General features: G+C 46.2%; 1 protein-coding gene across 2 annotated transcripts in view; it reads left to right on the top strand.

Moving 5' to 3' along the window:
* The window catches only part of SMPD2 (sphingomyelin phosphodiesterase 2), a 114,410-nt gene that overhangs the window by 77,784 nt on the left and 9,308 nt on the right, over positions 1-27,318 (top strand). For both annotated transcript variants that reach the window (XM_086923249.1, XM_086923248.1), the window contains exons 7-9: positions 3,681-3,763; positions 5,850-5,982; positions 21,556-21,660. In XM_086923249.1, the coding sequence (XP_086779375.1) occupies positions 3,681-3,763; positions 5,850-5,982; positions 21,556-21,660 (321 nt within the window). The remainder of the gene's footprint in view (positions 1-3,680; positions 3,764-5,849; positions 5,983-21,555; positions 21,661-27,318) is intronic.

The following is a 27,318-nucleotide window of genomic DNA, read 5'->3' as shown; positions in this document are numbered from 1 at the left end:
CATAAAATGTCTTAAATGTGAATAGTCACATCTTAACACGCCCCAACAATAGTAAATAGTGCACACCGAGCACTTCAAAACGTTCTAAATATCGATGCAGCGTTGCCTTATACGCCCCATCATTCTAATTCTCACGCAGTCTATAACGTCCCTTCGCAGCCGTGTGAACCAAACAGACTCGGCACCAAACAGTGCTTACCTCCTTGTAACGCTAAGCTCACGGGTCGACATCTCAAAAATTCAGTTTCATTTTTAGTAATCCATCCAGATTGTAAAGCTTCCTTGACCATCGTGTGAATAGTGGTCTGTAGTCTGGAGGTGGGGTCACGCATGATGGGTTTGTAATACTTAGTATTTTGAAGTTGTTGCAGACACTCCGTATGATACGATGTAGCATCCATCACAACAGTGGCTCCACCTTTGTCGGCTTGTTTAATAACAATCGACGAATCTGTTCCCAATGCATAAGCACATTGTTCTTCTGCTTTACTCATGTTAAAGAAGGGTTTGAGTGCTCTCTCTTTTTCTGCATTGAACGACTGAATAACATGAGTAAAGCTGAATTTTTGAGACCAACCCATCCCAAAACATCGGCTTTTTATATATTGCCGAAGATACACAAACCAACTCGGCCCCCTCCGGGTAGGCCAATGGTATCCGGGATTGGATCTATCTTGGAACCGCTATCACAGTTTGTTGATTGGTTCCTCCGACCTTTGGTGGCCAAGATGCCGTCATATTTACAAGATACTAAACACCTTCTATCTTTTCTTACCACCTTTGAGTTTGATCCTCAGATACATCTAATGGCCTCATTTGATGTTGAGTCATTGTATACAAACATCCCAACAGAAGACACTCTCCGAACCATTCAAGATCTGCTAGAAGAGAATCCACGCAGTGATCAGACGCCTACTTCCTTTGTGATGAGATGTGCCAATTTGGCGATGAGAGAAAACTTCTTCTCTTATGATGGCCAATTATATTGGCAAATCATGGGCACTTCCATGGGCAGCACTTGTGCCCCTAGTATGGCTAACCTCTTTATGCATTGGTTTTAAGTATCTCATATATACCCAGATGACAATCCGTTCCACAGCAAACTTTTGCTGTGGAAACGCTCTCTTCCACATACATCCTTCTGTAACCGTGCACACACATACATACAACCACACAAACACACACAACCACACAAACGCACACAACCACACACACAAACATCACCCCACACACAAACACACATCACCCCACGCATCACCCCACACATCACCCCACGCATAACCACACACAGAACCACACAGAAAACCACACCCAACCACACCAAACCACACATACAACCACATACACAACAATACACACACCCAACCACACACCACCACACCCACACAACCACACCCACACAACCACAACCACAACCACACCCACACACACACACACACATCTATCTATCGCCCTCACTCTATCTATCTATCGCCCTCACTCTATCTATCGCCCTCACTCTATCTATCGCCCTCACTCTATCTATCGCCCTGCCTCTATCGCCCTCACTCTATCTATCGCCCTCACTCTATATATCTATCGCCCTCACTGTATCTATCGGCCTCACTCTATCTATCTATCTTTCACCCTCACGCTATCTATCTATCTATCTATCTTTCGCCCTCACTCTATCTATCTTTCGCCCTCACTCGATCTATCTATCTTTCGCCCTCACTCTATCGCCCTCACTCTATCTTTTGCCCTCCCTCTAGCTATCTATCGCACCACCACAGCATCACTCAGGGGCACCACAACATCACTATGCGCTACCACAGCATCACTGAACGCCACAGCATCACTCGTCGCCACTACAACATCACTCAGCGCCACCATAGTATCAATCTGTGCAACCATTCAACAATAACTGGTTCAAATATTTTCTCTCAATGTTTCAAGCTTTATTACAAATGTCACAAAAATATGTTATTATTTCACTTCTGTTCTTGGATTTTCGTCACAATAAAATACACTGAACATAATCTTCACAAAAGTTATTTACAAAAGTTTAAGCTATTGCCATTATAAATTACAATAACTTTTATTTAAGTATTAATTATTTAAAAAAATTCAAAGCCATTGTTATTTGTAATATCAATACATCTAAGTCACGTAAATACAAAACATGTTGCATTACAAATGCAATAGGTGTCACATTTGCAAAAGATAAAAGTATTGGCATTGTAAATGACAAAGCTATTAATTTCGCTATTTTCAAAACCAACACATAAATAAAAAATGTGTCATTTACAAGACCAATAGCTCAAACTTTCCTAATGCGAGACCTATTGCATTGCAAATGCTTGTTGAGGAAGGAGCTGGGTAAACTTTGCTAAGGCTTATGTCCTGTAGTGATCAATTATGTGGATTACCTGTTGCTGATCTGTTTGCTTCTTATACCGCTTCTTAAATGGCCAACATTGCTATTATAGGCCCATAGCATAGGCACTTTCATGCATTCAGAAAATGAGCGTAAAATGTAACAGTTTGGAATTGGTCTGTCCCTTATTATTACTCAATCTGTATCTGCCATTTATGGCTGCAAATCAGCACCCGGCGTATCAAACTGCGGTAATCCTTGTTCTTAAAATATTCCATTGTGAAGTGGTTGCATACCATAAATACTTCAGCACTGCCTCTGGGTCTTGGCCATCTTTCCTGGAGAGGGGTGCACTCTTGGAACAGAGGCAGGACAGCATACTTTATCAGCATACACTCGGCAGGCACCAAATTAATGCTTAATAAACTATTTTACCTAATTACTGGCAACACTGTCTGTTTTCAAGTTGCTACATTGATTATTTGCTGTACCACGCCACCTGGAACTTCTGGCCTGATTACAAGTTCAGTGCTAAATTCCGACCCCCGTGCAAACACGTTTGCACAGGGATCGGAATTATGAGCTGTGTATGAATGATATTTACAATGTGTGGTAAATATCTCACCTATTCCGCCTTACTTTTAACGAGAGCCTCTTTATTTAATTTCCCCACTGTTGCTGTTGATTTTTGCAGGCTGATTGACTGAGTATTTAGATCAAGGGTTGGCTCTTGAATTCAAGACAGCCAAATGGTCTTGATGATCACTCCTAATCCCTCAACCCTTTTTTTGGCCTTTAACTCTTTAGTCTGGCAGACCCAACCTATATAATCTCCAGACCCAACCACACATGCTACAATGTGACCGGTGTCTCTCTGACCTGAACACAATGCTTGATCTTAAGAGGCATGTTTTCCTCTCTCCTGAACAGATCAGGAAAATTGCAAACTGCAGCCCTCCCTTGGTACAGTTCTGCTTGTTTCACCACGCATAGCAGATCTATTTCTCTGCCACTGCTATGATTTATTCTGTATGGCACCTGTCTTGTTCTTATTATTAGTCTTACATATGTGCGTCTGCAGACATGTTTTGTGTAGGCATTCTAGTAGCACTTCCTTTGCATCCTGTGTGGGTAAGGGAAGCTTGCAGTGCTTCATCCATGTGTCATGAAAATTATACTGTTGCACTAGTGCTGCCTGTGCTGAGCTTGCTTGCATACACATGTATTTGTAGCTTGTAGACTGCGGTTGACTGCCATACTGAATTTTGCTTCCTTAGACAGTATATATTTTGCACCCTCATGTAACTTTTTTATCCTCTCCTAGCTGCATGCAGAGTACAGCCGCGAGAAGGACACCTACCTTCCTCACAGAGTTCTACAGGCCTGGGAGCTGGCACAGTTCATAAAGTGAGCACACAGCATACATCAACTTGTGCAGATCTTCGGGCTGCATAAGGTTTCCACATACCAAGTCCCTATGTGGCACTGGGACTTGCCCAGGGCTATACAGACCATCTCCCCACAGGGTCAAGGCATTGCCTCATTTGTGCACATTGGAGCCCTTCATAATGCAATGTGTACGTGAGTGTTTATTGGTAAAAGAACTGGCTGAAGTGATGCACTTGGACCAGGGACTAGCCCAGAGTAACGCTTTAGACCAGAGTTAGGACAATATTAATTTGTAGGGTAGGATATGGTGTGATCTTTGGGTTATTATTAAAGATAGATTAATGATAGAATTAGATACACAATTTGGGGAAGGACAACGTTTAAAACATGGGCTAGGGATGGCGATAAGTACGGGTTTACTCCAGATAAACTTTACGTAGAAATAGTGACAAAAAATGCTCTGCGATTTTTTGCAAAACTGGTAAAAAATAAATAAAATAAAAAGGTCCCTCGGATTGTTCCAATCAAGATAACTCGCTAAATTAATCTCAACGTCTTATTTTTTCACCTGAAAAAAACTACAAGAAACTGTAAGGGGATGTTGTAAGATGCCTGGCTGTCACAGACAGCAAGACTGTTGACTCCAACAAAGGTGTCTGAGTTCAGGTTGGTCATATGCTGTAAGAGTATTTTTTATTTTAGTTATTTATTGATTTTATTTTTTCATTTTTAAAACCTTTATGGACATTTGAAAGTACCGAAATTCTAGCAAACAGTTATGTGCAATGCAAAGTTCAAACATAATAGAAAGAACAGAGCTCTTAAGTCAAGAGCACCACTAGGCTTCTGCTGAAAGCCAGTCTAAGTGTGGTGTAATTCCAGATATCATCTGCTTTAAGATCAGGGCTTCTTTAGTAGGTATGTGTAGTAGTCTGACCCAATATTTAATGGTCTAGCGGTCTGGTCTGTATGATGAGCATTCTATACGTTTCCTTCAGATAAACTATATTCCTGATATTCCTGAGCAACTCTGAACACTTGTGAACAGGACCTCAAAGCTAACCCATCACTGTATGTCTCTTAGTTATGTGTGTCTTAACTCAAGAATCTCTTTCTATGGCCAGGGTGTACTTAAAATAACATGATGTTAATTAAGGATGTTAGCCGTGACAAGTGCAAGCCCTGACATTTTAACTGGCTGACTTATAAGTGGGCTTTCTGTGGGAGTGACTGCAACACTGCAGTGGGTTAGCTCAGAAAGTGATAATTAACATGCGTACGTTGTGGGAGAGGTATGCAAGTTGTACTGCCAATAGAGGGTCAACTGTAGTGGAATAGTAGATTGTATTATAAGAGTTTGTGCCATAGGCGTACAGCCTTTGAAAGCATACGGTGAAATGGATAATCGTTATGAATTGTTGCAGGAGCGCAAGCTGCATGGTGGAGCATAGGACCACTGACTGTTGTGGATGATGTAGGTATTCAGGCTGCAGGAAATGGGATAGGTTCTCTGGATTGAGGAGGTGGTGCAAGTAGGCAGGCTTTATACGTCGTGTTGGCATGCTGCTTGTAGCTTATGGTTAGTTCCTAATGATTGTAAAAGGTGATACAACATTATTTGTAGGAGTTACAAGAGCAGTAACTGTGCTGGTATAGTGTAGCTAAGGCGTTTGTGGTGTTGTTGAAGTCTGTGCTCGTGTGACATTTAAGAGTAAGATTTGATTGATGTTCTGAGGGATTTTCTGGGTATAGGTATGATGGTAAAGTGTTCTTTGTTAGAGATTCTGGTGCATTTTTAAAAAGGTCTCGCTGATGATATAAAGACTCAGGCACATCAGCTGTAGTTTTTTGCTGTGGTAGTGAGAAAGCTGATGTCAGTGTCAGAACTCGCAGCATATGCACAAGAGAAGGCAGTTTTGGCCACGTCAGTGCTACTTTTGGGGAATGGTGAGTTGGCGTTGCCTATGACATGGTGTAGAAGTGTCGATTCTGGGGCACAGCGTGATACTTCTAACTGACGGCTGCTGTAAGAGTACTGCCAATGTATGCAAGTGTATGACTGTGCCTTCTTTTGCTGGTACTGAATGTTGTTCTTCTGTTTCAGCCACACTTCGAAGGGAGCGGATGTGCTAATACTAGGAGGAGACCTGAATATGCATCCCATGGATGTTGGCTTAAGGCTTCTGCTAGGATGGACCGGACTACATGATGCCTTTGTAGCAGCGGAGTCATTTGAGGTATCTCAACAGATAAGTGTCATAAAAAACACCCGCACCACGAGGACTGACTGACAAGGAATGGTGTATCAGTGCTTATTGTTTGTGTGTGGCGGTGGGTAGTTTTTAATGGAGAACTGTTCTTCATGGGGGAGATGCAGTTGTAGTTTAAGAGTGCTGTCTGTGGTGGGGAATAAAATAGGAATACTCATTGTGCATGAGCTGTAAGGAGTGATGTATGAGCACTGGTTGTTGAGATTGCACAGAACGAAGTAGGAGTACCAGATCTAGGGAATTGTAGGAAATTAGGAGCGCTGACTGTTGACAACGGTAGGGAATAGAATTGGATGGCAGGGAGCGAGAGAAAATAGAGTTCTTCCATTGTTTTTGTTTCAGTTCTTAAGTGAAGGACCGAAAGATTTAGATGCTGTCACTTTAATTTTTTTCCAGATGGACTCAGTGCCAGAATTCTATTCCTTGCCCTTAGAATTCTCCCCCTAATTGTGTTTCCAAATGTCTCTGCAGAGCTGTTGTGTTTTTTTCCCCATGTTTTGGACTCAACAAAGGGAAATGGTTTCTCTGATCCCTCCATCTTTTTGATCGATTTTATGGTTTCACTCTCCTGACAAAGGGTTTTTTTTTCATTTTTTTTTTTTTAAATTCGATTTCGTTACTTCGGTCATAAATATGACTCCCAAACTGAATAACAAATTCAAGCATTGCGTATGGTGCAGCAGTTTCTTCCTGGCATCTGATCAACAACATGTATGTTCGTCTTGCATGAGAAGTTTCTATTAGGTGAGTTCCTGTCCTTCTTGTGCGGGAGTCCTGCAGTGCCGTTGATGATGAAATCCCTCTTTATATCAAAGAGAGATCTGCTTCCATAGGAGACCATAGACTTCATGACTGCACTGCACCTATCACATTTATTGTAAAGAATGCATGACAGGGCGCCTTCGCTTTGCTACTTACTGTACCTACTTAGGCATTTCTTAGCAGTGACAGTTTATATTTATTTGTGCTTCTACCTGTACTACTAAATAAAAAACAAAAATAAGACTGTTTGATGGCCACCTTCTCTGTTACAAGCCTGTATCTAGTCATTAAGGAGGAAAGCCCTCTGCATGCATGTGCTCAGCCGTACTTTCTTGGAAAAGCACCCAGTCACAAGATTTAGAGTGCAGCCATATAAGAAAACCAACATGATCAGGACCACTGTGGAGTACTCCTGCTGAACATTCCTAGAGTACTCATGGATTGATCATGCTTCCCAAACAGATCCACCAGAAGGTCAATTGGCCCAGTGCCACATCCCTTCAATAGGAGGTTAAGTTGAACTCATTCCTGAGTCCCGCTACGTAGACATCTAGCTGTTCTTGGTGTCAAATAAGAGAGGAAGGTGCTATTGAATTGGCCTTTCTTTGAACGATCGGTTCTTCATTACAAACCTAAGAAAAATGTGTGTGAGAGGGTTGAAAGCTTAAAAGAAAAATGTTCATCATTGGTATCAGTACCTTTTGTTCTTGGTCGAGTTTGAGCTTAAAATTAAACCACCTGCACTTATTGTTCACTCAGTCCAAGAGTTTAAACCCTCGCACTACTTTGCAATATCCCCTGGGGATTGTTTTTTAATCTCACAAGGGTTGCCTCATACTCCATCATCTGCCTTTTGTACAAATTAAGTACGTTTACCAGAGTATTCTGGCACACCTCTTCCCAGAGCTCCACCTTTCCCCATATTTTTGAACATTAGGATCTCGAGACGTGCAGTGGTAAATGCGTATAATCATACTGCAAACATGAGTCTTCCTCACCTATTTAACTGTAGTCTCAAAGAAGAATTCTGTCACTTAACCTAAGGTTGCTGAGAAGGAGCATGTGCCAGTGATTCAAATAAATAAACTCGGCGGTGAAATCTATTACGTCAGTTTTTTCCTCAGTGTTTTAGCAAAGCGAATCTAGGCAAAGATAATAACGCAAAAAATTGACACCTAAAAAACGGGATCATCCGCCTTTGCCGACAGAGAAGCTCTGTACAAAGCACTACTCCTAAAAAAAAAAAAACTAGTAATGACACAGTCTGATTTTGCAACAGTGGATTAGCAGTGCAGAGAGCATCCATGTGGAAAATTGCATTTTGCCATGTTTTAAGACATGCAGGCTTGTGGATCCGTCTCCTTCCCAAACCGGTTTCTTCCAGTTGTTTTTTTAGGTTTTCACCTTTAGATTATTCAGAACCCATTGTGTCTGTAGAGCAGTTTGTTGCTGAATGGGACTGCATTCAGAGCCAGCAGTGCTGCAGGTTGTTGTTATAAAGTAGTGTGCTCTGAAGGATGGTCTGTTTATTTTAATGGGAAACCTTATGCAGCAGTAGTTATTAGATCTTGCATCAAAGTAAGGCCATCTTACCTCCTATAAGAAATTGGGTTATTAGTTGTGAGGGGTGGGTTCCCCACCCAAATAATAACCACAATCCTTGTCAGGTGGATCCACGAAAAGTCACTAAATTAACTTGTGCTTAAGCCTCTGGTAGCTTGACACAAAAGCAGTGAGGCTTAACTTAGAGGTATGAACAAAGTATCACTGTAGCATTCAAAGAGTAATAAAGTAAAAACACAACAAAAGAATCATTTCAGTCCAATTTAGAAAATTAAAGTACATTTTAAGAAATAAAATGATATCATAACATCAAAATTGCAATCAGTAGAACCGGAGATAGTGATTTTACTTTTTTGTGTGAAAAATAGTGCCAAGAAGCAGAAAACGCCACTTATGGTTTTCTGGTTGTCCTAGACGGGGGAAAGTCACACATTCAGGCCGACCACAATGAAACGCTGGTGGGATACAGGAATGCGTTTAGTCCCACTGAAGTTATCTTCTCAAGTCAAGTGCATAGAGTTCCATTTTCTTTGGAGGAGTCTGTGAAGGAGAGGCTTTCAGCACAAAGAGCAGGTTGAGCGTCATGGACAGTTGTCACTGTAGTGCGAATATGCAGTCGTTGCTGGGCGGTTGTGGATCGTCGTGGACGGTTCCTGTCCGGTGCGAAGTGCATGACTCACTGGAACTTTCACGTTGGCAGTCATCATTGTTTGCAGAGTATTGCCACAAATGGACCCATCCGTGGTCACGAGGAGCCCTACATTTCAGGATGTTCACCCTTACTTCAGGAGGAGTACATTCTGATGCCAACCAAGGGTCTAGCACCTCTTCCAGATCAGTACTCACTCCAGGCAGAGCCAGCAGCAGGGCTTAAGCAGATCCAGTTGGTGCTGATCAGCTGGGCAGTTGCAGGGAGGCCTCTGGAAGCTTGTTGTGTTCCTATAGCTCACTCGTGAGGCTAGTCAGCCAGCCCCTGGAGCCACTGTGGTGGCCTGAAGTGTAAGGGATCAGGTCCAGTCTTCTTTCCTCAGACAGACAGACCTTCTAACAGCATGACAGTCCTTGATCTGAATTTTACACAGGTTCAGGCGTGATCTGAAATGGGGTCTGAGTGCGCCACTTTTTATCCCGAATGGCAGTTTTTGCGTGGGGGCCAACCCCAGGCTCACTACCAAACTAGTTCTCACCAGTTCCCTGTCCTTCCTGGGTTTGGCTCATTGCTGTCTAGGGTGACTAAGGGCTGGTATCAGCTTCATTTGTGTGTACTGCAGGCAATGCCTTTTAAATTGTAAGTAGGGTTTTGTGCAGCTCCTCCAGTCATCCTAACAGAATGAGCCATCCTGTCCACAGCTAATTCCACTTTGTCCCCATGTCTGGAAGAAATTCACATCCCACACAAGTAGAGCCTCTCACAGGCATGTGACTCAAGTCACTGTCAGAAAGCCATATTGGGTTAGGGCAGAAAAATGGCAACTTTCTAAAAGGCAAAAGAAACAATTGATGGACGGGATGCTGGACAATGCAAACATTCACCCCCAGTCACAAGGATCTGAGTGAAATCTGTCATTCATTTGCTCACCCCAGTTTGGACCCAGCCATATGCGAATCAGTCATGACCCTGTCACTTGTGGGCACAGTCCAGCCTGAATTGCCAAGCCAGATCCTCCCTGGACCGGTTTCAGTACATTGCCCTTCATCAGCCAGGCTACTTTGAATCCAGTGGTGTAGTGAACACTGGACACACATCTGGGCATACCCTTCCCTCTTAGGGCGAAATATGCAAAAGAATCACAAGGATCTAAGTTGAATCTATCATACTTTTGCTCACCACACCCACCCCAGTTAGAACCCAGCCAAATGCAAATCAGTCTTGACCCTGTTCCTTGTAGGAACAGTACAACCCGAACTGCCAAGCCAGGTCCTCCCTGGACCAGAAACAAGAATCCTGGGACCAGTTTCAGGGCATCACCCTTCATCAGCCAGGCTAGCTTGAATACAGTGGTGTAGTGAGCACGGGGCCCATGTCTGGGCATACCCTTCCCACTTAGGGCAACACATTTAAAAGAAACAATTGATGGATGGAATGCTGGACAATGCAAACATTCATATGTCGCTCTAAGTGGGAAGGGTATGCCCAGATGTGGCATCCCCAAACTTGGATGGAGGACATTTCTGGCCTGTGGGAGCACTGCTACCTCTTCCTGGGCGGCTGCTACGTCGGTAGTCCCCTTAGGCAGCAGGTTTGTGTACCGGATCTTTATTCTTTGGTGCCTGTGGCTGCAAGGGAGTAGCTCCTCTACTACAAGAAAGTTCCATTGGCAATTGGTGATGTACTGGTAGCCATCCAGGTTTCTTGAGGTCTGCACAGTGGCAGGACTAATCAGTTTCTCCACGAGGGTCGGATACTGCAGGCAGGCAGGCCAGCAGGGTTGGCATTAAGCCACTTCTTTTCTCTGTAGAAATCTTAAGTCCTAGTATCAGGGGATCCCTAAATACTCACTTTAGGGGAGTGAGGGGTAGTAGCCAATTGGCGATTTACACCTGGGCTTACTACACCCCCTAGATAATCAGTTCCTTTCAGGAGGGGGCATCACCCTGTCCCAGAATTTCTAATTCCACTACACACAAGATGGTGGAATTTCTAAATTTGCGTTCACATCAGTCTTGGTCACCTCAGAGGTATGTCCAGCCTGGCAGTGCAACACGCCTCCTGCATAGCTAATTTTCCCACCTGTCCTGGCGCCAAATGGGTCCCGAACAGGGTGATTGACCTACCCTCCCCTCTGAGGGCAGACAGGCAGATTTGCATACCAAAGACCGTGGGCTCTTTGAAGCTCCCTGTCTTGGAATACTAATTTACCAGTCTTCCCAGGTGATAACACGTCTTCCCAAAGCAGGCATTGCTTCTGTCCTCTGAGAGCGGGGCTGTTAGAAATGCGTGGTGCGGAGCGGGTAGGCTAAACCAGGAGCATTGTGTAAAGCATCTGCGCAGCCACTCACAAGCAACACACTAGGCACACTACAAAAAGAGACTCCACACCAGGTTGCATGAAAAATAACTTGTGTATTAAGTAAAACACATTAAAATGCAATCACAGGTACAGGTCTACCGTGCCAGCTGGCACTGGGTAGCAATTCACAGTGGGACTATTTACAAGTCAGGGCCAATCGGGCCGCTGCCTGAACCATCACCAGTCCAAGAATACTTAGAAGTCCATAAGCAATAATAAGTGTAATCAGTCCATCCCCACGGGTAGTATAATGAACTTCGCATCAGCACATTAGCCTAGATCAGAGTGGGCAGGAACCTGTGAACATTAGGCACACTCCCTTAGCAAAACAGTAGGCATGAAAACCCTTGGGCTTTGAAACACATTAGGCATTTTATCAGTATGCGTCACATTTGCATAAAAACCTGAGGCTCCTCATTTGGTGTTAGCATTATCAGTAGCATATCTGCCTTAACCCTAAATCATGCTGGGGCATAAAGTACATCAGCAACAACTGGGTAACAGCCAGTTTCTGATAGATACATCTGCCGTGTGGATTCCTCACCTTGTGAATATCCCCTTGCGTCAGCAACATTCGGAAATTCTTTTTGTAGCCTCGCGCCGACGTGGACTTGAAGGTCATAGAGACACGGCATCGCACGCGACTCCGCTGACGTCACCGACGCCTACAATAGGCCCACGCCGGCGTGATGACATCAGTTCCCTTTTTTCCGCGTCGTCGACGCTAACGGTTTTTGGGATACTCTGTAGCTTCTGGTTACTCTGTATCTGTATTTCTTCGTTATTTCCAGTTCTCTTGTCACTTTGTTCGTTATTATGGCGACAAAGAAGACGGGTTTTAAGCCCTGCAGGGAATGTGGAAAAATGATGTCCGTTACGGACCCGCACCAGGACTGTATTTGGTGTTTGAGCTCCGACCACGACGTGGATGGGTGTTCGTCGTGTCAAAAAATGAATCCAAAGGCCCTGCCAGAAAGGGAGTCTAAGCTTCTTGTGGCTAAGCTGAAGGCCGATAAAGAAAGAAAATCTTCGAAGTCCCATTCGAAGAAGTCGAGGTCGAGGTCTCGGGAGGCGTCGGCTTCGAGGTCTTCCTCGGATCATACTTCGAGGTCGCGAAGGAAGCACAAGAAGAGGAGACATGAGTCCCGACGTCATTCAGGTGATAAGTCTGGCTCGAGATCGAGATCACCCAAGAAGATTAGATCCAAGGTAATTCCTCCTCAGGAGGTTTCGGATCAGGAGGGCGAGGCTTCGCCTTCAGAGTCGCCAGTACATTCACCGACTCCGGCACCCGATCCGACTCCGTCTCCGGCGCAGGAAGAGGAAGAGGAGGTTCCTGTGGAGGTTGAGGGTTCGACTCCTGTTGTTGAGACAGATTCGAATCTACCTCGAGGTCGACCTGAGCATCCACCTTTTCCGGCTCCAGGTCAGGATCCTTCGGCGTTTCTTAACGCTATATATGATGTTTTCTCTAAGTCTTGGTACCCCTCTGGAGCGCTTTCGGGTCCTATGGGTCCAATGGCATTTAATTTGGGGGTGCCTCATTCATACGCCCCGGCACCTTTCATGCCGTTTTTGCCGGCTCCGACCCCGCTGTGGCAGTACCAGGCTCCACTGAGGTCGACGCCGATGTCGACGCCGGCTCGTCCGAAGTCAACTACTCCAGCACCGGCGTCGCCCGCTCCAAGCAAATCTTTGGAACATCCTTCTAAGCCTTCGGGTTCGATTCCGACGTCAGTTCCGGCGCCATCGGAGTCGGCAGTGGATCCGGCTGCACTCCGTGTTAAGCAGAGATTTAGAAGGGAGGCTCAACGTCTACTGGAGGAGCAGAGGTATTGTGAGTCTCATTCTGACTTGGAAGAAGGTGAGCTGGATGAAAATTATTTCGAGGATCTAGCAGAGGCTAGTGGACTTGAGTTTTCTCCAGAGTGGGTCTTGCCATCAGGCTCTGTTGTGCCATCTAAAGATGTTCAGCCATATCACGTGGTGATGAAAAAAGCAGCGGGACTTTTAGGTTTTAAATTGCCTTCTGTTGAGTTTAAATCGAATCTGCTTACTGAGGTTCTTCATTCTCCGAGCTCGGCAGTGGAGCCCTTGCTCCCTTTTAATGATGCTTTGACTGATCCCATTATGGAGGTGTGGAAGAAGCCCCTTTCTGCTCCTGCAGTCTCGAAAGGTGTGGCTCGGAGGTATAGAGTGGCTCCTGAGGACCCTGCCTTTTTGTCGACACACCCTTCTCCTGAAAGTTTGGTGATCCAAGCTGCATGTTCCAAAAAGTCAGTTGGTGCTTTTCCCCAAGTTCCTGGTGACAAGGAAGCTAAACAGCAGGATCAAGTGGCCAAAAAGACTTTCTCTTCCGCGAGTATGGCGTTAAAATCAACAAATGCCACTTGCCTTATGGGAAGATATATCCATGCTCTTATGGACTCTGTACGTTCGTTGATCCCAAAGGTTCCTGAAGACTGCAGAGGTGACTTTGAGGAAGTTTTATCTGACACTCAGGCGGCAGCTCGTCAGGTTATTCAGAGCTGCCTTGATACTGCAGATTCTGTGGCAAGGATCATGGGCACTGCTGTTGGCACTAGGCGTTCAGCTTGGTTAAAATCCTCTGATTTTTCTGCTGATGTGCAGTCTGCTTTGTTAGATCTGCCTTTTGATGGAGAAGGACTCTTTGGCAAAAAGGCAGATTCGGCCTTAGAGAGGTTTAAGGACTGCAGGGCGACTGCTAGATCTCTTGGTCTGCAAGTAAGAGGTTCTACGGCCAGGAAATTCAGAGGCTTTGGTCGCTCTTCCTTTCGTACATTTAGACAAGGTCAGCAGCAGCATCATCAACAGCAGCAGCAGCAGCAAAACACCTTGTATAAGTCGTACAGGGGAAGGCAAAGGGCGCGTCCTCGAGGGCGTCAGGCCTCTTCCTCCTCCACCTCCTCCAACCCCCAGCCACAGAAAAGCAGCCCTAGATCCGCCATCCAGGATCATGTGGGTCCGGTGGGGGGTCGGCTTACTCACTTTCTACGGGATTGGGAATCGGTTACATCAGATCTTTGGGTTCTCAATCTCGTAGGAAATGGGTATGCCCTTCCCTTTCGGGAATTCCCTCCCAATTACCCTCCTTGCCAGGGATATTGCTCAGAGGAACATCTGCTACTCCTACAGGAGGAAGTTCAAACTCTGTTGAGGAAGGGTGCGATAGAGGTGGTCCCGGAGCAGGAAAAAGGTCAGGGATGCTACTCCCGGTATTTTCTGATCCCCAAGAAGGATGGCAGGCTTCGTCCAATTTTGGATCTCAGGATCTTGAATTTTTATCTAAAACAGGAGAAATTCAAGATGCTCACCCTTGCTCAGGTTCTTCAGGCTCTGCTGGAAGAAGACTGGATGGTGTCGCTCGACTTGCAGGATGCGTACTTTCACATCCCTATCCTGAAGTCGCACAGGAAGTATCTCCGTTTTACGGTGGGATCGCAGCACTATCAGTTTGCGATCCTTCCGTTTGGGCTTACTACTGCGCCTCGAGTCTTCACCAAGGTGATGGCAGTGGTGGCAGCGCATCTCAGAAGGTCGGGGATTCCTGTATTCCCTTATCTGGACGACTGGCTGGTCAAAGCAGAGTCGGCCGAGAGAGTGCTCCATCATCTGCGGGAGACAACCCAGTTGTTGTTCAGGTTGGGTTTTTCAATAAATGTGCCCAAATCTCACCTGGTGCCCTCCCAGCGCAACCTGTTCATAGGTGCAGTACTGGACACAACTGTATGTCGTGCATTCCCTCCTCCTCAAAGGATTCGCGACATACAGGAAATGATTCCTTTATTCTACAATGGAGCGGTCGTTCCAGTCCTGAAGGTCCTTCGCCTGCTCGGTCTGATGGCTTCTTGCATTCTGTTGGTCAACCATGCACGCTGGCACATGAGGGCGCTCCAGTGGTGCCTCCGCAGGCAGTGGTATCAGCACAACGGAGATCTCAGGGAGTCAGTGAGGATCTCCAGAGAAGCTGCGGCGGATTTGTCTTGGTGGGGCGTGGAAGGCAACCTGTCTCCGGGGAAGCCTTTTCAGTTACTTCCTCCGGTGGCCACAGTGATTATGGATGCATCCACTCTAGGGTGGGGTGCTCATCTGGGGGACCTGGAGGTCAAGGGTCTTTGGTCTCCAGAGGAAAGGTTGCTTCACATCAACCTTCTAGAATTGCGGGCGATACGTCTGGCGCTCAAGGCCTTCCTCCCTTCCCTTCGCGGTCGGTCGATCCAAGTCCTGACGGACAACACGACCGCGATGTGGTACATCAACAAGCAGGGGGGAGTGGGGTCGCAGTGTCTCTACAGAGAGGCTCTGCGTCTCTGGTCCTGGGTTCAGGACCACCAGATTTGTCTGATGGCAAATCATCTGGCCGGAGTTCTGAACGTTCGTGCAGACGTTCTCAGTCGGCAGTTCTCTGCCGACCACGAGTGGAGGCTTCACCCAGAGGTGTTGCGTCACGTCTTTCAGACGTGGGGGACTCCTCAGGTGGACCTGTTCGCTACTCGCGAGAATGCTCACTGCCTGTCCTTCAGCAGTCTCCAGTATCCGATGCAGGGAGCCTTGGGGGACGCGTTTCAGTTGAGTTGGGGAAATCGACTCCTTTACGCGTTTCCTCCCATACCCTTGATTCCTCGGGTTCTGAGGAAGATTCGCCAAGACCGGGCCCAAGGCATTTTGGTCGCCCCGGACTAGCCAAGAAGGGTGTGGTATACAGATCTACTCCACCTCTCCTCTCACCCGCCGCTCCGTCTCCCTCTCAGGGCAGACCTCCTCTCTCAGATGGAGGGGCAGGTTCTACACCCCCAACTCCAGACATTGCACCTTCATGCTTGGAGATTGAACGGGGCAACCTGATTTCCTTTTCTCTCACACCTGACGTGGTGGATGTCATCTTGTCAGCCAGGCGTGACTCCACTAAATCTGTCTATTCGTATAGGTGGTCGAAATTCGTCTCTTGGTGTGGGGAGAAATCTATTGACCCTTTGAGAGCCCGTTTGTCTGACGTTCTCCAGTTTGCCCTTTCTCTGGCGCAGCAAGGACTTGCTGTTGCTACGGTTCAGGGCTATCTTTTAGCGCTGTCGGCTTTTCTCTGTTTGCCTGACCAGCCGTCTCTTTTTAAGTCTCCTGTAGTTTTAAGGTTTTTGAAGGGTCTCACAAATATGTTCCCTCCTACTCCTTTTATTGTGCCTCAGTGGGACTTAAATCTTGTTTTGACCTTTCTGATGGGTGCTCCCTTTGAGCCTCTTCATAAATGTCCTATGAGGTTTTTAACTCTTAAGGTGGTCTTCCTCGTTGCAATAACCTCGGCAAGGAGGGTAAGTGAGCTTCAAGCTCTTAGTTCCAAGCCCCCTTTCTTGACCATTCATGCTGATCGGATGGTTCTTAGGACCAGGGCTGCTTTTCTTCCTAAGGTGGTGACTCCTTTCCACCTTGGTCAATCCATTACCCTCCCTCCCTTTTATCCTCCCCCACATCCTTCCAAGGAGGAGGAGAGGTTACACCGTCTGGACCCTAAGAGGGCGTGTCTTTTTATTTGGACAGAACTAAGGGCTGTCGGTTGGATGACCAGCTCTTCATTGGCTTTGCTGGCTGCAAGAGAGGAAGAGCGGTCCATAAAAGAACTTTATCGAGATGGATCGTCCTCTGTATAAAGATCTGCTACTCTTTGGCCGGTAAGGATCCTCCAGAGGGTATAAGGGCTCATTCTACAAGAGCTAAGTCGTCTACCTCAGCATTGGCTAGAGGTGTTCCTGTAGAGGACATTTGTAGGGCGGCAACTTGGTCTTCCCTCCACACGTTCGCAAAGCATTACTGCTTGGACACTGAGGTGAGGAGGGACGGCCACTTTGCGCGCTCTGTCCTTCAGGATTTCCTGGTTTAGAAGAGTGGACACCCTCCTCCGGGAGTGGGGACTGCTGTGGGACTCTATTCACAAGGTGAGAAATCCACACAGCAGAAGTATCTATTAGAAGAACAAGTTACTTACCTTCGGTAACGCTTTTTCTGGTAGATACTATATCTGCCTGTGGATTCCTCACTGACCCACCCGCCTCCCCGTTGTCCACTCTTCTTTACCAGAGTTACTTACTGTATTATATTGTAATGTTAAGGAGTTGTTTCCATTGCATTTGCTTCACACTGTGTGTGTTTCTCCTTGGCTATTGAGTATTGTGTATGCTATGTATATTTCTACTGTCATTGGTCCGTCCGTGTGCCTCGATGGCACGGAAAAAAGGGCGGAACTGATGTCATCACGCCGGCGTGGGCCTATTGTAGGCGTCGGTGACGTCAGCGGAGTCGCGTGCGATGCCGTGTCTCTATGACGTCCAAGTCCACATCGGCGCGGGGCTACAAAAAGAATTTCCGAATGTTGCTGACGCAAGGGGATATTCACAAGGTGAGGAATCCACAGGCAGAAATAGTATATACCAGAAAAAGCGTTACCGAAGGTAAGTAACTTGTTCATCTTCTGGCAGGACCATGGACGTAGCGCTATTGCCATACGCATTCGGCGTGAACATAGAACCCCACCACATTAGTATTAGGCATAGAAACACATTAGCATGTGGCATCTGGGTGGCATGAAACCATTAGGCAGGAACATCTGCAGTAGGCATCGGCAGGGCATAAACACATTAGCATGTGGCAGCTCTTTTGCAGGAACACAATAGGCCTAAAATCAGCGCTGCAATCCTGAGGGAAAAGCATTAGGCATCATACTAGGTACAAATGCATTATGCAACCATATTGTGCAAGAAATCATATGGGGCAATCGGCCTCGCCCTAATCGGGGGCACAACACTCTGAAACTGGCCCTCTGGCCTCTCTCATGAGCTCAAATGCCCTATGTCCCGCAAAGTCAGGGCAGGCTGCCAGGGCAGCGAAAACAAAGGTGCTCAAAGCGCTAGGGCAGGAGGGTCTCTCATTCCTATCTCTTTCCTCCTGAGTAAACCAATGCCCCCAATGCGTTGTAGCTGCCTGCGCACTCACGGAGCAGCTGGGGATCAGGCCCAAAACAGCAATGGCACTATACGGGCCAGAGAAACCCACCTCGACTCCTAACCCAAAATTGCCCATTAGGTGCAGCAGCCCCCTGTCTGGCGGTGCAGCTATGTACAGTACAGTCAGGGCCGGTAAAGCTGGATCCCCCCCTTTGGGACTCGATAATCATAAAGTAATGTGGCCCCCAACGTAGCAGCACCCAGCACTCTCACAGGGCAGCTGTGAAACGAGCACAGGCACCACGGGGCCCTCAGTGCGGCCACAGGGGGGGGGGGGGGGGCACTGACAATGTGCCCCGACTCCACCCCCAACAGTAAAGCCTGAGCTCCACTCACCGGGGCTCCTCTTGAGGCCTCCGCTGGTCACCAGGCTCCTTCAGGCAGTCTTCCTCCGGTTTCGGACGTCACATCAGGACTCTGACCGGCCCAGCACTCGTGCGGGGTTCCTCTCTACTGACGGGGGCCCCGCCAACAGCAGCCTCTCTTCTGAAATGAAATGAAATGAAATGAAATTTGATTTGTAGAGTGCATGGCTGCCCAAAAGCGTCCCATCGCTTGCTTAGGGAACCCGTCCTGGTATTCCCCTGCGAGATAACCCATTACTGGGCATCCCCAAGGTGAAAGCCAGGCATCCCGCTGCGAGGGGCCGTTGTGGAGATTAAGCAAGCTATTGCCCAGAGTTACAGAGTGGGACTCCATGATTGGAATAGGCACCGAGGCGAGAATTGTCAGGTCCGGGGAAATTTGAGCCCAAGACCCGCCGAGGCGGGGAATTGAACCCTGGTCTGGGCCAGACCTCTGCATCAGGGTCTGCCGCTCCAACCACTTGAGCCACAGTTCACCTGGGTCCCCCCTCATGGGACCCGGAACTTCGATCTGGAGCCCGCGAGGCTCCAGACTTTCCGCTGCCGGTCTCGTCTTGCGGGGCTTCACCCGGAAGCCCCGCCCACAGTGCAGCGTCACCTGGCCTGACTTCCTGATCGCCGCAATCGAAGTGCTTCCTCCTCGTTCTCGGCCCGGGCGCGGCGGTGACTCTGGGCAGTTTGGAAGTGCGGGGTGGGCTCCCGCCTTCAAGACACTCGCGGGGTAGGCTCCGTTACACTGAAGCACACAGCGGGGCAGACACCCGCTCCTTCTGGTACGATTGCGGGGTGGGAACTCGCTTGTTTCAAATAAACATAAAGGCAGCAATAATACGGGGTGGGCACCCGCGAGGGAGGCAAAATGCGGGGTAGACTCCCGCTGTACTTTTAAAACAACCAGCTCTCCCTGGAAGCACGTGCTGCAGGACCCACACACCTTCTTCTCCTGGGCAGGTGCTGGAGGCAGGGCTCACGAGGCGCTAGATGGCTCACAGTCCCAGGGTCCCACTGAGTAGAGTATCGCCCACGCTCGCCTCCTTGGAGTGCAGGCAGACAGATGATAGCTCTCACGAGGTCAGGAGAGCAGGCAGGCAAGGCTAGGCAAGATCAGCAGACAGTAGGCACTCATCAGTACAGGACAGCTGTTCCTAGAAATGGTCAACTCCCATACAGTGGCACTCCTCCTGGCATAGCAGTCTTTACTCCAGCGAAGTGCTCTCACTGTCCCGGTGGACAGCGGAGGGGTACAGATGTGCACAGGGGCCAGCACACAGGTCCTTGCGGCGGTACCTCCTGGCAGAGTGTCCCATCTGAATAAAAATCTACGCACAGTCTGTCACATGGAGGCAGAGCCCCCCTACATTTACCCCCTCACCCCACCTACCAGAAGGGGCTAGAACCTTCTAGAAGGCTTTCTAGGAAACCAGTCCCAACTGGTTTTGGGGGAGGTGTAAAGCACCCTGTCTGCCAGGCTTCCCGCCAAGAGCTGGCAGCTGGGCGACAGACACATCCCAGGGGCGAAGCCAGCCTTGGTCACTTTGAACACTAGACCTGCAACCCACTTGAGGCAGCAGGCCCAAAGCACACAGACAGGGTGACATTTAAAAGGGACATTTCTTACAATGGTGAAAATAAACCTGCGTACACCATTGCGCAGCATTTAATATTCGCAGTTCACCCACATGCCAAACATGGCATATCTTTTCTCACCCATGGTGGGGGGTTCCTAATGTAAGCCCATGGGAGGCCGACAGCACACACACTTTGCCCTGCTAACCAGCGCTAAAGTGTCCAACATCCTGAACCCACCAATTCCGTCACAGCAAAAAGGCTAGGGGGAAGGCAAAAGGTTTCGGCCAAGTCTAACAGGGGCTCTCACCTCCTTGGGGGTCAAAACTCATCTGTGGTGGCAGGCTGGACTGGACTAGCAAGCACACTAGAGGGCTGGTAGGCTTATAGTTTTTCCATAGTACTCATATATACTTTTTTGGAAATTACCTATCTACAACTCAAACATAATGAGACACTAGAGAAATGGTTGACCATGGAAAAGCTACATTTGATCCTGGCTAAGGTCAGGACCACTGGAATGAAGCGCCAGGGTTGGCAAAATTAGGCAACAAGAATTGGCAAATTATAAGGAGCAGTCTTTGGTAGGTTCATATTGTTATTTTCACTTTTTCACAGCAGTTTGTATGTGTGTGTGTGCAGCATAGCTCCTCATTATAACTAACTAACACCTGAATACAGCAATCAGCAAGATAAAGTGGACTAGTTAACCTTAGTTAAAATCCTGCCACTACTTGGAGCCAAGTGCAGCACTTAGTATCTTTTAAAATATTTGAGCTAGAAGCATGCAGCACTCAAAATACTAGGGATGTTGTATGTGGACCCATAGTAATTTTAAGTTGGAGAAATAATAGAGTGAACTGCTCTATGAAATGTAGCAAAGTGGTCCTGTAGGAGGAGCATAGATAACTTGTCCTTCTCTGCCACCTTCAACAGATAATGGGAGAGTCGGTGGAAATGTTGTAAGGACCCAGTGCCTAAATGAGTTATATACAAGAGTGCAATTGAAAGAGTTTTTTATTGTTGCATAGTTTTCTAGAACAATGTAAAATCTAGAGAATCGGGAAACCTTCAGGGAGCATTGCTGGGACCATAGCTGTGAGAGTGTTTGATGCATGCTTGCATGACTAGTACCTGCCTCTGGGGGGGAAAGATGTTTCTGTTTTGCTTGGGACTATGGCCTGAATAGCAGATATTTTTTAGTTGTATGCTTCCATGACATTTGAGTGTTTTTACTGATTTTTGCATTCTTCTATCCAGGGTTCAGAAAATGGTTGTACATTGCTGCCCAACAACTGCTTTACTAATCCAAAGGAGCTGGAGCCTTTTCCTCATGGAATCCGTATTGATTACATCCTTTATAAGGTAGGGGTAGGAGACAGTTGGACACAGTTTAAGGGGTGACTGGTGGGTATTGCAAGAAATGGAACCTTTCTTACGTGGTCCATTCACAAGCTTTGTGAAAGCAGTTTGGTGTATTGGCTCAGCATCTATTTGAGTGTTGTCCGTGGCAGACTGGGGATCTAAACAGCAGAAGGGGGACTAGTAGAATGAAAGCACTCTATGGTCGTAAGCTGTATTGTCTGCTGAACTTTATTGATCAAAACCACTGCCTTTAAAATGTATGTAATTCAATAAACTATCTGTTGTCTGAAATTATACATATTACAAGGGTTCATCTTTGTTACGAGCTCTTAAAAGAAAATTCTGATGCACAAGGTCTCCTGGTGGAATGAGTTTATCTTGTGTTAGTTTTAATGTCATGTCTTTACCATTTTTTAACCTTTCTCCCTCTTCCCATGTGGAAAGGTATAAACATCCTTGGGGACAGATACAAACAGTAGAGGAAAGTTTACTGGTTGCTCTTATCTTCTGGATATTACTGTTTTTCTACCAAATGTCCATCTCCGTATTGTATGAGGTAATTTAAGTCATTGTCAAGTTTTACAATCTCAGCTTTTATCAACCAGTATTATCATGGCATAGATTTTAGAGTCACTGTGAAAACATGTGTGGGCCAGTTGAAGCCCAATTCCACCTCAGGGGCAACAGAACTGCTAGTGACATTCTGATAGATACTTCTAACCACAGATTCCTCATCAATAGAATATCCTATGGTTCCACACTAGATTTGGAAAATTTCAGCAACAATACTCCTGCGCTCTGACAGGTGGCATTGTGTGGCTCCACATTGGCTTTGTATCGACCCAAAAGTGATGGAGCAGAGCCACACAAGTGCAACCTCTGTGTGCTGCGGTAAGTTATTTTCTTTGCATGCCATCTCTCACAGGCCCAAAGCTCCACTTGCAAATGTTATCATTCTTACGGCAATTCCATACCTTTTAGAGAGTGTGCTAAAGAATCATGCCACCACTTCAAACTGTGCCAGATCTGCTGGACGCTGATGGCAGTCATAGACCACACAAGGTGTACCTTTGGTGCCTGGGTTCCGAGTTTGACTCTTTAGGCATGCTACATGGGTGTCCTTGTGCACCAAGATGCGATCTAGGTCCTGGAGGCAAAGCTCTACATCGCAAAACACAAGAAGTGGTTGTCGTTGAAGCTCAGGTAGTGCTCTAAGTTACAGGCCGATTTTGTTCTCGTTCATGAGACTGTTCTTGGGAGCGATCCACGTCCTGTTTGAAGTGTTCTGGTAAGAAAAAGTTAAAAGACAAACACAAAAAATACAAAACGGAACTCCCCCAGTCTGCCGCTCTAGCTCGGTAGAGAAGATGCTTTGAATGAAGTTTCCTTCAAAGTCTCTGGTTTCAGAACCGATTCCTTACCTGGTCCCGACGTGCTCCTAGTTTCCTGGGTCATTGTTGACCAGCAGCAGATAACGGTCTACAGGATGGCCATTATGCATATCTTTACTGCTATTCTGGCCCCATCTGTGCACCTTTAAGCCCCACAGAACGCAGGAAGGCTCCAGTCGAAGTACCGCTGGTGGTTCTTTTCCCAACGCCATCTGTTCCCTTGGGACCCATTACCTACACTGACTCTGGTTCAGACTTCTCCATCACACTGATTCTGACTCCACCAACGATGATGGAAGATTCAGTGCTGCTAAAATGTCGGACTGCAAGCTGACATCCCGAGCTCGACCAATATCGCGCTACGTGAAAAAAAGCTCAACCTGTCATTATGCAGCCTAATCTGGTAGCTCTGCTGCAACGTAGTATCAGCAGAGGCTTTATTCTCTTGGTGGCTCTGACCCTATTCAAGAAACTCAAAACTTCTAAGAATCAGACAGCACATGATGGAGAGGATTCAGCGAAGTATGTGAGATCTCAGGGTCTCAATACCATCCATTGCCTTGCCAGTGTTGTGCTCAGGAGGAATGCCTGGATCAGGTAAACTGGATTTTCTGGTGATGTGCATGCAATGGATATACCCTTCGATGGGTCCAGACTCCTTGAGAAATCTCAGACTTGGCATTTAAGAGATTTAAAGAGAGCAAAGCCACTGCACATTTGTTGGTATTGGTGCCAATGAAGCAGCCCCCCCTCTCACCCACTCCCCTAAAATTATGAAGGTCGGAGGTTATTCCAGGTTTTGGCCTATTAGCAGCATCAGCTTTCTCACTCAACCACTGGTACTGCAGACAGCCCAGTCTTTCGTAGCGGCGGGCATGGCATGGGACAGCAGGACCGACAGTCATCCAATTCTTTCCTCCCTGCGGCAGCAAAGATGCTTTAGTTTATTCCCCACATTTCCTATTAGACAGGTTGAGGAGCGAGGGCAGCATGCACCTTTGCCTCCCAGGCTTATTATCCATCATGTCGGACAGATGGGTTTTAAAGATCATTCAAAGGGGCTACAACCTCCCTTCAATATCTCCCTGTCCCAATTTCCTCTGGCATTAAAACGAATTTCAGATAAACAATTGGGAGCACTTCAATCTCCTTCTACCAGAGGTTCCTTTTGTCACTCATTTTATAGAGGATGTTCCAAAACTAACACTACATATAAGACACTAACACAATCTTCCCCCTCTAGAGGATTCTACAAGGGTGGTTATAGAGGAAACAATTTTAAGGGTAGAGGTACTCCAACCTGAACCTCTCAATCCAATAACAAGCAGTGATTTGCGAGTACTTCTCTCGGATCATTTATCACCTGTCAGGGGAAGATTACAACAATATCTTCCCATTTGGCAATCAATAACAACAGAAAATGGGGTTTGGCTATTACCCAACATTGTTATTGCCTGGAGCTTCCCAGCAATCCTCCTAATATTCCACCAACAACTCCTCAAACAAGAGGTACAAGCTCTTATAACAAAAGAAGCTATAGAACCAGTTCTATTACAACATCAAGGATCAGGATTTTACTCACTTTACTTCCTTATCTTCAAAAGGGATGGGTTTTTAAGACCAATCTTAGATCTCAGAATGTTAAACCTATACATACTGTCAGAACACTACCATATGGTTACCCTTCAACAAATGCTTCCACTTCGGCAAGAAGGCTACTTTATATCCACACTACACTTAAAGGAAGCATACTTCAATATTACTTTACACCCTGGAGCATCGCGAATATTTTAGATTTATGATAGCCGGAAATTACTATCAGATTAAAGTACTCCCATTCGGAGTGACTCTTGCACCCAGAGTATTTACAAAATGTCTGGCGGTAGTAGCAGCACATTTAAGAAGACAACAAATTTATTTATTTCCATATCTGGACAATTGGCTCATCAAAGCCAACACACAGCAAAGGTTTCTACAGCACACTCAAACCACCATTAACCTCCTTCCTCAATTGGAATTTACAGACAATGCACAAAAATCCCATTTCCAACTTCACAACTACAACCATATCTGGGAGCAATGATAAACACTCACACAGCTCTAGCCTCTCCCAGTACAGCCAGAATTCAAAACTTTCCAACTTTACCAGTGTAGTTTCAAAACAATCAATTACTAACAGTAAGCTTTTCAGCCTCATCTTGTAGGGAAAGTTGTCTTAGTCAGGGCAGACAATATGACAGCTATGTACAAAAACAGGGGGGGGGGGTGGCACTCTCTACAGTGGTCACGCCTCTCTCAGACCATTTGGCGTTGGCAATATATCATAAAATTAATCTTCTGGCAGAACACCTTCCAGGCATGAACAGCCAATTTGCAGATCTCAGCAGGACTCTGCAAAAAAGTACATGAATAGGAACTCCATCCCCAAGTTCTCCTTCCATACTTCCAAAAATGGGGCTTTCCACAAATAGATCTCTCCGCCACACTAGAGAACTCAAAATGCCCAAACTTCACCTCCAGATTCCCACAACATCTATCGAAAGGGGATGCCCTATGGATGAACTGGTCAGGGATATTTGCTTACGCTTTTCCGCCTCTCCCTCCTTCCATTACTAGTTCGGAAACTCAGGCACACATCTCTCACACCAATTCTAGTGGCTCCCACGTAGGCTCAACAACCACGGTTCAGCACGCTACTAGAACTGTCAGTGGTTCCAGACCAAAAGCTCCACCTTACTTCCAACCTTCTCACACAGAACCATGGAGAAATCAGACATCCAAACCGTAAGGAGCCCAATCTAGCGATCTGGTTCCTGAAGTCATAGAATTTGGATACCTAAATCTATGACCATATTGTATGACAATTCTTAAAGAAGCAAGGAAACCTACCACCAGAGCATGTTATGCAGCAAAGTGGAAAATGTTTGTTATATATTGTAATAAGAACACAATTGATCCGTTAGATGCAGCTATAGAAAATATTATTTGTTACCTTTTGTATCTACATCGAGTTGGCTTAGCCTACACATCTATTCCCCTACAACGTGTGGCAGGAGCTGCATATCTGAAAAACAGACAACATTTATCCTTATTTAAAGTTCCAGTAATTAAAGCCTTTATGGAAGGCCTTAAAAGAATAATACCACCTAGGATACCACCTGTACCTGTCTGGAACCTTAACATTGTTCTCACAAGGATTATGGGTACACCTTTGGAGCCATTACACAATTGCAAATTACAATTTCTTTCTTGGAAGGTTGCCTTTCTGATTGCTATCCCTTCATTAAGGCATGTTGGGGAGCTACAGATATTAACTTTTGAAGAACCTTTCTTTCAACTTCATTAAGATAAGAGTGGTTCTCCTCCAGGGCATACTCATCAATAGTCATAAGCACTGAATTATCTCCGCCCATACGCGGGAACCGGGAACATATATCATAATATATATATGTGTATACAGTAGACAAGGAGTACATAGCACGAAAAAATTATACACAAATACATGTATAAACCAATAATATGCAGCCCTAAACTTATCTAATAGGCTAAGAAAGACCGAATTACATGCATTTCTCTAGTATGAAAATAACCCGTAACATATAATGTAAGAGAAGGACATGTACAGTAATTGCATTCCGCAAAACAACCTTTTATTTTCATTAAAGAAAACAGGTAATGACAGGCAATTAGCCTAAAGAAGGCTGCATAAGTAAATAACATCCCTGTACAGACAAGGTATCTGGCACCTCGCCTTTAAGGCCTCAAGGAATCTGAACACTTTGCCTTTAAGGCCTCCAGGAGGACCCTGCCCCAATCATGCACCACAGGTCACAGTTAGGTCAGTTCTTTTTTACGGCTCTTTCTGAGAGGAACCTGGAGCTTGAGCTCAACTGATTTTGGCTTTTTTCAGTCAGAATTTATATTGTACCTACTTTTTTTTCGATATTTCTTGTTGCTGGTGGTATTTTTCAATCTTTTTCAGACTAATTGGTCATTCTTTTTTAGTCAGATATGCCACCTTTATTTTATAAATGTCCTTCCTGTGGAAAGAAGATGTCTAAAACCAATCCTCATTCGGTCTGTGTAGTGTGTTTACCTTCTTCTCACAACACAGAGTCATGTTACCACTGTCTTCAGCTTTCAAGAAAAACTTTGAAGTAGAGAGAGAAGATCAGACTTCTTGGCTTAATGGAGAGAGGAAAACATCATGAAAAGAGCCAAGGGAGCCATCTTTCCTCTGGAGGTCCTTCCTCTCCGAGAAAACGGA

This window comes from Lissotriton vulgaris, chromosome 5 (assembly GCF_964263255.1).
Source record: "Lissotriton vulgaris chromosome 5, aLisVul1.2, whole genome shotgun sequence".
NCBI classification, from domain to species: Eukaryota; Metazoa; Chordata; class Amphibia; order Caudata; family Salamandridae; genus Lissotriton; species Lissotriton vulgaris.
The sequence above is the reverse complement of the archived record's forward strand: the minus strand, read 5'-3'. Positions and strand labels throughout refer to the sequence as shown.